Source organism: Triticum dicoccoides, chromosome 4A (assembly GCF_002162155.2).
Source record: "Triticum dicoccoides isolate Atlit2015 ecotype Zavitan chromosome 4A, WEW_v2.0, whole genome shotgun sequence".
Taxonomy (NCBI): domain Eukaryota; kingdom Viridiplantae; phylum Streptophyta; class Magnoliopsida; order Poales; family Poaceae; genus Triticum; species Triticum dicoccoides.
Window position 1 is genome coordinate 216,471,925 of NC_041386.1, and position 14,320 is coordinate 216,486,244.

Sequence of the window (14,320 nt, forward strand, 5' to 3'; positions counted from 1 at the left end):
CCATAAAAGCGCATGAAAACCTCTGCTTCCCTCTGCGAAGGGCCTATCTTTTACTTTTATCTCCCACCTTACATAAGAGTCATGGTGATTTTCACCCTTCCTTTTTACATTTTATCTTTTGGCAAGCACAACATGTTGGAAAGATCCTGGTATATATGGCTAATTGGATGTGAGTTTTCATGAACTATTATTGTTGACATTACCCTTGAGGTAAAATGTTGGGAGGCAAAACTATAAGCCCCTATCTTTCTCTGTGTCCGATTAAAACTCCATACCCATAAGTATTTTGTGAGTGTTAGCAATTGTGAAAGACTATATGATAGTTGAGTATGTGGACTTGCTGAAAAGCTCTTACATTGACTCTTTCCAGTGTTATGATAAGTTACAATTGCTCCAATGACTGAGATTATAGTTTGTTAGTTTTCAATGGAGTTTATGATTCATAGTTGAAATTGTGATTGAATTGTTACTCTAGCATAAGAGATCATATGACAAGAATTATATAAGTTGTTGTTCTAAGAATGATCATGATGCCCTCATGTCCGTATTTTATTTTTATCGACACCTCTATCTCTAAACATGTGGACATATTTTTCGATTTCGGCTTTCGCTTGAGGACAAGCGAGGTCTAAGCTAGGGGGAGTTGATACGTCCATTTTGCATCATGCTTTTATATCGATATTTATTGCATTATGGGTTGTTATTACACATTATGTCACAATACTTATGCCTATTCTCTCTTATTTTACAAGGTTTACATAAAGAGGGAGAATGCCGGCAGCTGGTATTCTGGGCTGGAAAAGGAGCAAATATTAGAGACCTATTCTGCACAGCTCCAAAAGTCCTAGAACTTCATGGAAGTCATTTTCAGAATATATAAAAAATACTGAGCGCAAGAAGTTCCAGAGGGGGCCACACCCTGCCCACGAGGGTGGGGGCGCGCCCCCCTGCCTCATGGGCCCCATGGTAGCCCTCCGATGCCCATCTTCTCCTATATGGAGTCTTTCAATGAGAAAAAAACATGAGCAAGCTTTCGGGATGAGACTCCGCTGCCACGAGGCGGAACCAATCTAGGGCTCTGGCGGAGTTGTTCTGCCGGGGAAACTTCCCTCCGGAAGGGGAAAATCATCGCCATCATCATCACCAACGCTCCTCTCATCGGGAGGGGGCCAATCTCCGTCAACATCTTCACCAGCACCATCTCCTCTCAAACCCTAGTTCATCTCTTGTATCCAATTCTTGTCTCCAAGTCTGGTATTGGTACATGTGGGTTGCTAGTAGTGTTCATTACTCCTTGTAGTTGATGCTAGTTGGTTTATTTGGTGGAAGATCATATGTTCAGATCCTATATGTTTATTAATACCCCTCTGATTATGAACATGAATATGCTTTGTGAGTAGTTACGTTTCTTCCTGAGGACATGGGAGAAGTCTTGCTATTAGTAGTCATGTGAATTTAGTATTCGTTCGATATTTTGATGAGATGTATGTTGTCTCTCCTCTAGTGGTGTTATGTGAACGTCGACTACATGACACTTCACCATTATTTGGGCCTAGAGGAAGGCATTGGGAAGTAATAAGTAGATGATGGGTTGCTAGAGTGACAGAAGCTTAAACCCTAGTTTATGTGTTGCTTCGTAAGGGGCTGATTTGGATCCACATGTTTCATGCTATGGTTAGGTTTACCTTAATAATTTTGTTGTAGTTGCGGATGCTTACAATAGAGGTTAATCATAAGTGGGATGCTTGTCCAAGTAAGGACAGCACCCAAGCACCGGTCCACCCACATATCCGATTATCAAAGTACCGAATGCGAATCATATGAACATGATGAAAACTAGCTTGACGATAATTCTCATGTGTCCTCGGGAGCACTTTTCTCTATATAAGAATTTGTCTAGGCTTGTCCTTTTGTACAAAAAGGATTGGGACACCTTGCTGCACTTTATTTACTTTTGTTACTTGTTGCTCGTTACAAATTATCTTATAACAAAACTACCTGTTACCTATCATTTCAGTGCTTGCAGAGAATACAATGCTGAAAACCTTCTGCTCCTCGTTGGGTTCGACACTCTTACTTATCGAAAGGACTACGATAGATCCCCTATACTTGTGTGTCATCACACCCCAGCTTGAAGACCTGCCGCTGTGGCGCTGTCCCGGCTTCCTCGGCACGGCGACCTGTGTGCCCGATCCATAGCCATAGTGCACGGCGGCGCCGGATCAGAAACATGGGCAAGGACAATTGATGGGGAGGGAATGGAGTGGCATCTGACAAGCGAGGGTGCATTAGCTCTGGCCTGGGTACAGGTGATAAACAAGAGACATAGAATGATAAGAGAGCTACATACCTCATGGACGATCCACCGAGGCTAGAGTTCAAGATCGGCAAGCAAACACGTGTTGGACGGCGGCCGCAAGCACCTGGAAGTGATGTTGGATCTGTCGGTGGAAACGACACCTATGGAACCACTGGGATCCCTTCTATGGTTGACGGGCGCGGGGTTGTGCAAAGAGCGGGTCTGGCAACCGGCACAAAGATCGTTTACCTAGGTACGGGCCGCAAGGATGCATAATACACTAATCCTGCTTTGGTGTATATTTGAGTGTACTTAGGCTTTTGAACTAGCTGCGGTGCATGCGTAGTCTAAAAGATTCGAATCCTTCTCCAGTACGCCTCGGGCCTCCTTTTATAGTCAAAAGGGGTCGCCACAGTGGCACACAGGAGGTGGAAAGGTATACAGTGTTCAAGCTTATCGCCTATCATTACGGGACGAGACTCATTAAATGCGCTCCTTAGGTGTCTCGTTGCCTTATTTGGGACGGCAACGAGGCCCGTCCCGTCCGTCGCCGCCCCGCCTCGCTCCAACGTGCATCCAGGACAACGAGGCATGCAGCACCACGTAAGCTAGCAGGCTACTGAGATGGCGTGGTGGTAGGGTTTCCACGAAGATCTGCATGCCACCACGTAGGTGCTTGACTAGCTGGATTAGCATCCACGTACTGTCACGTGGGTACTAGCCTCAATTGGTGGGTTGGCCGCTGAGCTGGGCGGCAAGGTCTTGTCGTGGTCCCGCGTATATTTTCGGCGAGGAGCCTTGTCGGGGCCTCGGGGGGATCCTCGGCAAGGGGCTTGTGATTGTCTTGTCTTTTGGTCATGTCTAGTCTTGTGGGCTTCTGGTTTCCACAAAGATTTGCATGCCAACTATGCAGGTACTTCCCAAGCCTTGGTCCGATGTTGTTGATGGTGTCGGTACACTTAGGCCCAAGGGTGGCCGCGATGTTGGCGTTGGGTGAGCTGCCTCGGCAAGGCTCTTGCCGGGGCTGCGTAGGCCGCCCCGGCAAGGATCTTGCCGGGGAAAAACCCGTTTTGTTGCTCCGTCTTCTGCGCCCCTAGCTGGAGCGCTGGTCTGGTATTCTTGTGCTTCTGCTTCCCCCCTTTGCCCCGCTAAGTGTGGTCGCGGGTGCGGCTCGGACTGCCCGTGCACAAATAGAGGGGTAAAAAGGAGAGCCCCTACTTTTGTACATCGACAGGAGCCCTCGCGCCCGGGCCGTACATAAGTGTGACGCGTTGTTGGGCTAGGCCCAAAACGGTACGCGGGCATGCGGGGCTGAGTTTTACTGTTGTAACTTCCTCTCCCGTCGCACTTCCCCATGACCCGCATTGAATGCGTGACGCGGGGGTCGTGCGTGACGTGGGGTTCATGCGTGGAGCGGTTGCTGCCCTCACGTGTCACATCACAGTGAATGGTAAAGAGGCAGCCCGCGCCTTCCCCATAAGAGAAGGGGAAACCGCGGGCGCGCTAATCATTTACCCTTCGTGTCTCTCCAATTTCGGAACTGTCGCCCCCTCCTTCTTCCTCAAGCGAAAAAGCCGAAACTCCCGCCTCCATGCGTCGCTGCCGCGCCTCCATTGCTCTCAATCTCCCACTGCTCCAGATTCTTCACCTCTTTTTCGGGCGCCATGGCACCCAAAACCAGTAAGGACAAGGGAGTGGCCAGAGACGTCGAGGCGAAGGAGATGCCGAAGAGCGAGTCGACGGTGCTTCGGACGCAGCTTGCCTTCTTCCCCTCGACGGTTGATGCAGTCTACCTCAGGTACCACTTCATGCCTCTGTGGGGGGCGAAGACGACGGGGCATCCGGCCACGCACATCATCCCTGCCGATTTTGCCGAGGCCGACCCGAATCGGTATCCTTTCTTCATTGACTACTTCTCCTGCGGGCTCTGCCCCCTTTCTCCAACTTCTTCAATGATATCATGCACACCTACGGCTTCCATCTTCTTGATTTTACGCCGAATGCAGTGGCGTGCATGGCCCTCTTTGCCCACCTCTGTGAGGGCTTCGCCGGAATGCTTCCCAGTACGGCACTCTTCCGCCACTACTTCCTTCCCCGTATCCAGGCGGGGGGTGCCATCTCCGGCTGCGTCACCTGGATCCCATGGCCCCAGGAGAAGGGCACGTATCTGAAGGGCACCCAGAACGAGAGGTGGGAGGAGTGGCGGGGCCGGTGGCTATGGATCGAGGAACATGATCCGCGGGATTTCCGCCAAGTTCGTCAGAGCCCGCCAGTCCGTCGCAAGGACTGGAGCAACCTCTACTACCAGAATCCATCGCCTCACCATGGCCGGGCTCACCCTTGAGATGATTGGGGCCGAGTTCATCCGCCGCTGAATCGCCCCATTGCATAACAAGGGGAAGCCGGCCTGGCTCTTCAGCAACGCGGCCGACATCATGAGGCTTCGCCCCGGCTTGAAGCACAACTTCACGGTGATGGGGCATGCTCATTTTTGTCAGCGGCTTTTCCAGCTCGATGTGGGTGACGACAGCAGGGGTGAGAGAGCCGGCAAGGCCGCGAAGGCCGGCAAGGCCGTCAAGGGGCCTCTGTTCTGGTTGTCGGCAGGAGTGGTCCCGCTGAGCAACAACTCTCGCCAAACCGACATCATCGCCATGATGCCGGACTTCAATGCACATGACCCTAACCCAAATTGGGCCGAGCCGGAGGCGGAGCAAGTGCAGGAGTTCTTTGACAACCTGTTGGAAAGGTATGTCCGTAATGAGCCACTGCTTATCAAGGACACTACCAAGGAGGAGCTAGACTATATCACCGCCAGGGCGGCGAAGGCGGCGCTCGCCAGGGAAGCTGGCAGCATCGGCCACGTGGAGAACAAGGCCGAGGCGGCCGCAGAGGAGGAGGAGCTTGCCGGATGGGCAGAGTCTTCTGGGGAGGCTAGCAGCGCTGGCGCCGGGGCCCCTTTTATCGAAGATGTGGTCGAGGAGTTGACTGAGGAAGAGGCCGGGGCTGATGACCCTCCGGTCACAGGGAAAAGACGTGTCCTGCGGCGGGCCAGCTCTGACGAGCCAGTCCGGCCCGGCAGGACTGAGCAGCGGCAAAAGGTCCAGGGGGAGTTTGTGCGCCTGACGAGGGCCACGACAGCGAAGAAGGTGGTGACGACCGTGGTGGAGAAGAGGAAATCGACCGCCTCTTCTTCGTCCAAGCATCGCTAGACTCCATCCCCTTCCTCTCCTCCCGCAGATGTTGACACGGAGGTCGTCTTCGATCTTGGGTCTCTCAGCCCAAGGAGGAAGAGGAAGGAAGCGGAAGAGGAGACGGAGGATGAGTAAGCATCTTGCCCTTCATCATCTCTGTTCCTTCAGACCACGTTGGTTTTCCTGACTTGTTTTCATCTTTGCATGGATGTGGAGATGCTGGCCCAAAGGGTGGCGAAGAGGGCCGGGGCCTCGACGGGCGGCCAGCCCCCGACGGGCACCTCGAGTACGCCACTGGTGGTGGAGAGCAGCCCAGATAGCAGCCCCCAGCGTGCGTTCACTACTCGCTCCCCATCAACGTGTGCTGAGGGACGATCCCTTGGCACTGACCTTGTCGTGGTTGCAGGAGGAGAATAGCAGCAGGAGGAGCCACTGAGGGTCTCACCCCCAACATGCCGCCCCCATCAACCGCGCCGCCCCGAGGGGCGTCCCTGGCAAGGGTGCCAAGCACCGAGCCCATGCGCACGAAGGAGGAGGAGGCGAACTCGGGCGCCTATGGCTCCGTCCCGGCACTGAATGTTGGCGAGGAGGGGGCCACTTCTCCCCAGCCCGGCACGGGTGAGTTATTTTCCTTATGTCCTTGTTCTTGCTTCTTCTTTTCGAACCTTGGTCTTGGCTTCGCCTCATTCCCCTCCTCGGTATCCAGACCCTTCCCTGACGGACTGGGAGGACATTGACACCATCATTGAGGAGGTCGCCAGGGACGCCGAGGCCAAGACCGCCAAGATCGCCGCCGAGGAGGCCACCAAGGGTGCTGCTGAGGATGCCGCCAAGGGGCTGGCCGGGGAGACCGGCAAGGCCGCTGCCGAGGAGGCCAGCAAGGGGCCTGCCGGGGAGGCCGGCAAGGCCAATGCCAAGGAGGGGGCGGTTGACGACCCACCTTCCTCCTCCGCCGCCTCTGGCTCAACCAAGTACCTGAAGGTGAGCAACGACATGTTCGTCCACCTCCCGGGAACGGCGAGCACCAGGGCGCCCACCGAGGGTGAGGTGTTTGATGATGAGGTGCTCGCCGCCGCCGAGCTTGAGGTTGTTGACGAACCGAGCGCCGGTGGTGGCGGTTCCCAGGAAGAGCGGCTCCTCCAGGCCATGAGCGCCAACTTCCAGAAGCTCCAGGCACTTCACCGTGCCCGCCTGGACAAGGCCAAGTCCAGGATGGCGGCGGTGGACAACGAGGAGGTGGATCTCGAGGAGCGCATCGCCAAGACGCAGGCATGGTTCCGCCAGGCCTATGAGGAACTGAAGACCGCCCAGGATCTGTTGGCGGAGTGCAGACAGGAGCTTGTCCTGAAGCAGGCCGACGTCGAGAAGGCCCAGGAGGCGGTGAAAGCATAGGCCGCCAAGGACGAGGCCGCTCGGCACCAGCACCAGGCCATGCTGAACTCCCAGGAGGAGGACCTCGCCACTAGTGAGGAGAAGCTCGCCGCGACACTCCGCGACAAGGTTGATGAGTTCGAGAAGCTTGTCGTGCAGCGGACCCGGGAGCTGGAGCAGAGGCACGAGGAGGCAATCAATGCTCAGGCCAAAGTCCGAGCCGGTAAGGTGAACGGGCTGGAGGTGGAGCGGGACAGGCTGAAGAAGCAGGTCCTGGAGCTGACGGAGGAGAGGGATGCGGCCAAAGGCGCTTTGGCTGACGCGCAAGCCACAGTCCTCGGCAAGGTCGAGCTGCTCTCCAAGGCCAATGACTCCATTAGGGACCTGAAGCTGAAGCTGGAAGGCCTCGAGGGGACACTTTCAGAGGTCAGGTCCTGGGAGGAGACCCTGACCAAAGATCTGGAGGCCGAGAGGCAGCTATGGAGGAATGACGCCGCCAGCCACGAGGATTTTGTGAAGGGAGAAAACCTCTGGATCAGCCGCCTCGCCGACATCGCCGGCAGGATCATCACGCAGCTGGCTATCATGGGGATGCCGAACGTGAGGTACGCCCTGGAGCCAAACGTGAGTCCCAATGCCAAACTGACCCTGTTTTTCAAGGGCCTTCTTGGAGCTCTGGAGCAGTTCCGCTCGAACCAGGCGGCCTCTCTAGCCAATGAGGCCCGGAATCTTTGCTGGGGTGCCATGACCAAGGTCCTCAACAAGGTGGCATACTGGAACCCCAACCTCGACTTCGACACCGCGCTGGAGAGCTTGCTGGAGGATGCGGACCTCGTGACGCTCGAGGAGCATATCGAGCCCGTCATCAGCCGCATCGACAGAGTTCGAAGGGTAGAGGGCCAGCACCGGGATTAGACACCCCGTTTCTCATCGCCGCTGCAGGTTCATGACCAAGACAATTTTTATCTTTAGTTAGAACCGCATCAACAATTGATGTAATATAACTCTGCAGTACCTTAAAACGATTCATGTTATTTTCCCATTTGATCTCCCTTTGTGTGTCCACCCTACGTTAATTGGGTAGGCTTGCCGGCGTGTAAACCCTAGGCCGCGGCGCCTTGAGGACGGATCCCCAATAGCCTGCCGGGTGTGCTTGCTGCCAGGCAAACCACCTTACCGCTCTTAACGCGGCTGCTCGAACTGTCGAGCGGACTCGAGACAGAACGAGAGCGTTGCCAATTGCAGAAGGCCACCTTGCCGTTCTTGAGCAGCCGCTCGAACTGTTGAGCGGACTCGAAATAGAGCAAGGCCGTTGCCAATAGTGGAAGGGCCCCATTGCGTGCAGGTTTTCCATACACGGGGCAAGATCTTCGAGGACGATAACCTTATATATAAAAAGGAATTGCTCAAAACTTTGCATGACTTAGCTTTTATGTCGTTGCGCGGGCGTTCAACGCATCTGCAGACGACGCCGCCCGTTTGGTCGTCTTCTTCCTTGGAGTGACGACCACGACAAAGCCGCTGCTCCAACTAGACCAGATTTCCACAACTGCGCCCCCTACCTGGCGCACCAAAGATGTCGGTGGAAACGACACCTATGGAACCACTGGGATCCCTTCTACGGTTGGCGGGCGCGGGGTTGTGCAAAGAGCGGGTCTGGCAGCCAACACAAAGATCGTTTGCCCAGGTTCGGGCCGCAAGGATGCGTAATACCCTAATCCTGCTTTGGTGTATATTTGAGTGTTCTTGGGCTGTCGAACTAGCTGCGGTGCGTGCGTAGTCCAAAAGATCCGAATCCTTCTCCAGTACGCCTCGAGCCTCCTTTTATAGTCAAAAGGGGTCGCCACAGTGGCACATAGAAGGTGGAAAGGTATACAGCGTTCAAGCTTATCGCCTGTCATTACGGGACGAGGCGCATTAAATGCGCTCCTTAGGTGTCCCATTGCTTTATTGGGGACGGCAACGAGGCCCGGCCCGTTCGTCGTTGCTCCGCCTTGCTCCGACACGCGTCCAGGCCAACGAGGCATGCAACGCCACGTAAGCTGGCAAGCTGCTGAGATGGGGTGGTGGTAGGGTCTTCATGAAGATCTGCATGCCACCACGCAGGTGCTTGACTAGCTGGATTAGCATCCACGTACTGTCACGTGGGTACTAGCCTCAGTTGGTGGGTTGGCCGCTGAGCTGGGGCGGTGATGGGGCAGCAAGGTCTTGTCGTGGTCCCGTGTATATTTTCAGCAAGGAGCCTTGTCGGGGCCTCAGGGGCATCCTCGGCAAGGGGGCTTGCGATTGTCTTGTCTTCTGGTCATCGTCTAGTCTTGTGGGCTTCTGGTTTCCACAAAGATTTGCATGCCAACTATGCAGGTGCTTCCCCAGCCTTGGTTCCAATGCTGTCGATGGTGTCGGTACTCTTAGTCCCAAGGTTGGCCGCGATGTTGGCGTTGGGTGAGCTGCCCCGGCAAGGCTCTTGCTTGCGCTGCGTAGGCCGCCCCGGCAAGGATCTTGCTGGGGAAAAACCCATTTTGCTGCTCCGTCTTCTGCGCCCCTAGCTGGAGCGCTACTCTGGTATTCTTGTGCTTATGCTTCCCCCCTTTGCCTCGCTAAGTGTGGCCACAGGTACGGCTCTGATTGCCCGCGCACAAATAGAGGGGTAAAAATGAGAGCCCCTACTTTTGTACACCGACATGATCCGTCCCTCTCATAGGGAAGGGAGCGATGGTGATGGATGAGGGCGCCAGAGATGCCTCCTGTTAATGAAGATGATGAGTTGGCGCCGACAGAGCATGGGGCGGCCACACCTCGGCCACCATGCGGCACGGCGAGGCATGCCGCCTGGCGCGGGTGCTGTGTCCCTCCTCCCGTCAACGAAGACCATGCGATCCCCGGAATCTAAGCACCATCAGCGTGGTGATTTTCGTCGGAGCATGGGAAGGGACACCCTCAATCATCAGGTCGACCTGAACACGCATCAATCTAGACTTGGCATGCGCCATGGCCCGATGAAAAGCTTGAAGCCCTGAAACTCCACCGACGGAACCGCCAGCGCCCTGTTCCGGAGCTCGTGTGAAGCGAACACGATGAGGAAGTCCTCCGGGTGATACTTGTGAACCGAGAAACGATGACGCGGAATGTTGAGCCGCTCCGAGATGGCAATGGCCGCATCCACACAGGAGACCGGCGGCCTTGGTCCCCCAACATATGCAACCACGACCAACTGCAGCCTGCGCTCGAGATCATCCATCCCCTCCGAGCGCGGCAAGATGCATACCTCCGCCGCCGGGGCAGCGGGCGCGTAGGCGGGCACGATGGGAGGGAAGCTGGGCGCAACTGGCGAGGGCGGCACCCGCGGTGCGTCCTGCCTAGGCTCCATCAGCAAACCCCCCACCCCGGGCAGCAACGCCAGCAGCGGCCCTATCCTGGCGACCTTGGGAATCACCACGCGATGAAGCTCGTCTGCCGAGATGGGGCTGCGCGGCCTCTTGCACTGGGAGGAAACATGACCAGAAAGCCCACAAGGAATGCACATGGGGTCGCTCGTGCAATCCTGCTGTCGGTGACCATCCTCGAAACATCTGAAACAGAGACCCCAGAGGTCCGGCGGGATTTGACGCCTCTCAGACGAGATGGGGGAGGCCCGACCATCCTGCGCGCCAGCCCCCTGCTGGCGCCGCAGCGCACGCCGGCGACGCCACATCGCCTTACGGGAAGGCCCAGGCTTGTGCCACCCAGCCTCCTGAGCCGGGGCAGCCAGGGCTCCCGGACCAACCACCGCAGCGCCTACAGGGGAGGAGCCTGCCGACCCCGGCGAGCCAGAGAGGCCGAGACCGGACACCACCGGCCTGTCGCGCGGGAAGGCCGACGCGACCGAGGAAGGGCTTCGCGATCCGTCAGACGCCATGGACGAGGCCTCAGAGAAGAGAGGGGGGGAAGGAGGACGAGAGGCGAAGATCCGAGGCCCTCAATGCCGCCTGCAAGGGCGCGTGGACGCCGGGGCCGCAGTGGCCGCCGGCGGGAGGCGTGGACGCCAGGGCCGCAGTGGCCGACGGCGGGGGCGAGGTGGGCAGGCGAGATACAACAGATAGTCACCTTCACAAGGCCAAGGCTAGGCTAGCGATGCCATACTCTTTGGCATTACCTCAGCCGTTGCGTCATGCTCCGCTCGAGACCCGTCCAAGCGGTCCCTTTCCGCCAACGGCCGCATCTCCTGTCGGCTCGACCTGCAAGATCTCGTGAGATAACCCTTTCCTTTCCTTTCCCACCCCCACTCCCGCAGTCGATCGAACCATGGAGAAGCCGCCTTTGTCCGTGCCCGGGCTCGTCGACGCGACGAGACTGCCGCTCCAACACCTGGCCCGCGGCCAGCCTCACGCACGGCGGAGCCCGCCACGTCGCCGGCCTCACAGCACACAGTCATCCAGGCATGACAGAAATATCGGACCGAGCTACGCGAGTGAGTGACGAGGCAGAGGCAGCCTCCTCGCTTTCGAACCATCCCTTTCGCGGTTTACTCCGCCTCTCGTGCTTCTTCTCCCACCTTCTTCTTCTTCTTTTTCCGCAAGCAAGCAAGCAAGCCGTATATGCACGCATTATCTCTTCCACCTCCTCATTCTCTTCTTCTTCTCCTTCTCCTTCTCCTTGTAGGGAGCAGCGCCTACCAAGCTCTTTTCCACCAGTCCATCTTTTCCACCGGTAGTCCATCACATGGACATGGGTCAAGACGAGCGCCAGGATCCAGAGCTGCCGGCCATGGAGAAGGAGCTCTCTGCCGACGCGGTAGCCTGCGACTACTGCAGCGGCCCACAGTCGGTGGTGTACTGCCGGGCCGACAGCGCCAGGCTCTGCCTGCCGTGCGACCGCCACGTGCACGCCGCCAACGCGGTCTGCTCCCGCCACCTGCGCGCTCCGCTCTGCGCCGCATGCCGCGCCACCGGGGCCGTCTTCCGCCACGGCGGCCCCGAATTCCTCTGCTCCAACTGCGACTTCGGGAGGAGCAGGGACGGCGAGCTGCCGCTGCACGACCGCTGTACAGTCCAGGGGTACACGGGACGACCCTCGGCGCACGACCTCGCTGCTCTTCTCGGGGTCCCCGACTTGGACAAGCCCTCGGCCGGCAAAGCCGACGACGGTTGGTGGGCCATCTGGGAGGAGCCCCAGGTGTTCAGCCTGGAGGATCTCATCGTGCCCACCACTTCTTGCCATAGCTTCCAGCCCCTCGTCACGCCGTCCTCGCCCAAGGTACCTGCTCGCTCTCTGCCAAAATTCCCCAGTTTTCTGCTCTTGCTCTGAATTCTCACACCTAGCTCTAACTCATCTGCAAAAGATCCAGAACTCACCCGAAGGAAAGACGAACGATGAGGTCATACGGCAGTTACGTGAGCTCGCGGAGGTGGACATGGGCGGCGGTCAGATAACACCTCGTGAGGAGGCAGAGCAAGCTGCTCATCAGTTGCCTTCCTGGACAGAGTCACAGCACACCACTGGAAATGGCGATTTCGGCACAGATAACAGCCATGAGGTTGCAACCATGCCAACCCCTGGTTATGAGGTACTGCAGTCTATCTGACTAATTTCCCCATGCTGGACGGATGTACTACTGTGAATCTAACGATGATCATTTTTTTCTCCCACTGCAATTACTCATCAACCAAGAAGAATTTTGGCTCAGGTGTTGAGTGTTGACTGAACTTGTATTTAGACAACTTGCGACATATCTACTCAAACGGCAGAGATTAGAAGAGTAGAGATATTCTGCACCATATGTGGCGAAGATATTATCAGCAAGCTTTTCTATTAAGTCATAGCTATGTTGATGATGCATATATTCTTCAGTGTTGTGTCTAATTCTCTGGTATAACAGCTAAGGGTTCTAAAAGATACTCCCTCCGTCCGGGTTTATTAGGCCTCTCTGTATTACAAGCATGTCCACTTTTATAAGGCCCCGTTTTGAAAAGGTGCATGCATGCAACCATTTTATTGATTACATTGAAAGTCATTGTTGTTAGTGCCATGGCTGGAAAATTAATACACTTCAAGCGTGCTTTTTCATTGGCTGCATGCACGTGAGAGAGTGCATTGAGAGTGAAATGAAAGAATTAATATGAGCAAATTACTATGTGTCTTGGTATAAGAGAAAGTGTCTTTAGGCCTAATAAACCCGGACGGAGGGAAAACCAATATAAAATCTCCAGTGGTTTTTATTTTCTTTCACACATAGTCCTAGCTTACTTGATGATCCATTACCATATTATAGAGTGGTCGGTTAACATGTCCGTTCATCTGTCTGGCAGAACGGCGGATGGAACAACAACGATTGTCATGCCCTAAAAGATGACTGCAAGACCGAGTATGAACAGGAGCAGGCTCCAGCAAACTCAGCTGAAGCATGCTTGTCATTGTTTGTTCAGATGTCAGAACTTTGCCCCAGCATGAGCAATGGTGGCATGATGGACGATAGCCAGCAGGCAAATCCTGGTATTGGCATGCCAATGCAAGCTTTCCCCAAAAGAAGTGGCTTTGATGTTGTTGCTGGCCTTGACCGCGACATTGTCATTTCCCGCTATAAAGAAAAGAGGAGGACAAGGAGGTGAGCTTAGCATATGTTTTGCATGTGAAATTTCTTCCTAAGTGTCGGATTGGGTGCATTCAATGTTGATATCACGTGTATAACCGTATTTCATTTTGCAGATTTGACAAACAGGTGCGATATGAGTCCCGCAAAGCTCGTGCGGACAGCAGGTTGAGAATCAAGGGCCGTTTTGCAAAGGCAAATCAGAGTTAAGTCTTGACTTTGCAGTATACTATTTTGCATCTTGGACAGAAGGAAGGACACTAATTAGGAGTGAGTGCAGATGATACATAAGGCGTGAACATTTTGTTGGTCTTCAGTTGGGCAGATGTTCATGTACAATCTGAATAATGTACTCCTTCCGTCTTAAAATAAGTGTCTCAAGCTTAGTACAATAAAAATTTGTACTAAACTTGAGACACTTATTTTAGGACGGAGGGAGTACGTTGCAACATATGGGCTATATTAATGTTTTGAGGGGAGTTGTTAGTCCAACCCTTGTATATAGTTTCCATCTATGAACTCTGTGAAAGTTAGTACTACAGGCAAGTGAGAGTGACAGAATGCCATTTTGGCATGATTTAGTGAATTTTGTCTCACCATTGGGTTTTGTTGAGTAAATCATTTTCATGAGTGCTCTATAGTAGTTACCAAATCCTTGGAGCAAATGCTGATGGACATATTGTATTTTCACTGATCTACGGTTTGTTGAAATTGAAGAAAAAAATCAGTAGTAAAACACAAGTCTTGATAATACCAATGTTGAGTATTATGATTATTAGGAAGTATAGGATAGACTAGGACCTATTTGGTCTTGCCTTGTTTTGTACCAAGTTGATCCTGCCTTGGATTTTCTATAATAGCTTGACACAGAATTAGTTAAAAGTTTTAACGGTG

General features: G+C 54.5%; 1 protein-coding gene across 2 annotated transcripts; it reads left to right on the forward strand.

The window, feature by feature from the left end:
- Nucleotides 1–11,327: 11,327 nt before the first annotated feature.
- Nucleotides 11,328–14,025, forward strand: LOC119285671 (zinc finger protein CONSTANS-LIKE 13-like). 2 transcript variants are annotated; one of them, XM_037565008.1, is made up of 4 exons: nucleotides 11,328–12,093; nucleotides 12,185–12,403; nucleotides 13,146–13,441; nucleotides 13,543–14,025. In XM_037565008.1, exons 1-4 carry the CDS (start codon nucleotides 11,560–11,562, stop codon nucleotides 13,634–13,636), a joined length of 1,143 nt encoding a protein of 380 aa, XP_037420905.1. In that variant the 5' UTR covers nucleotides 11,328–11,559; the 3' UTR covers nucleotides 13,637–14,025. The 2 variants fall into 2 exon arrangements, with proteins under 2 accessions (XP_037420905.1, XP_037420904.1); XM_037565007.1 differs by having other exon boundaries at nucleotides 11,336–12,093; nucleotides 12,179–12,403.
- Nucleotides 14,026–14,320: the final 295 nt, after the last annotated feature.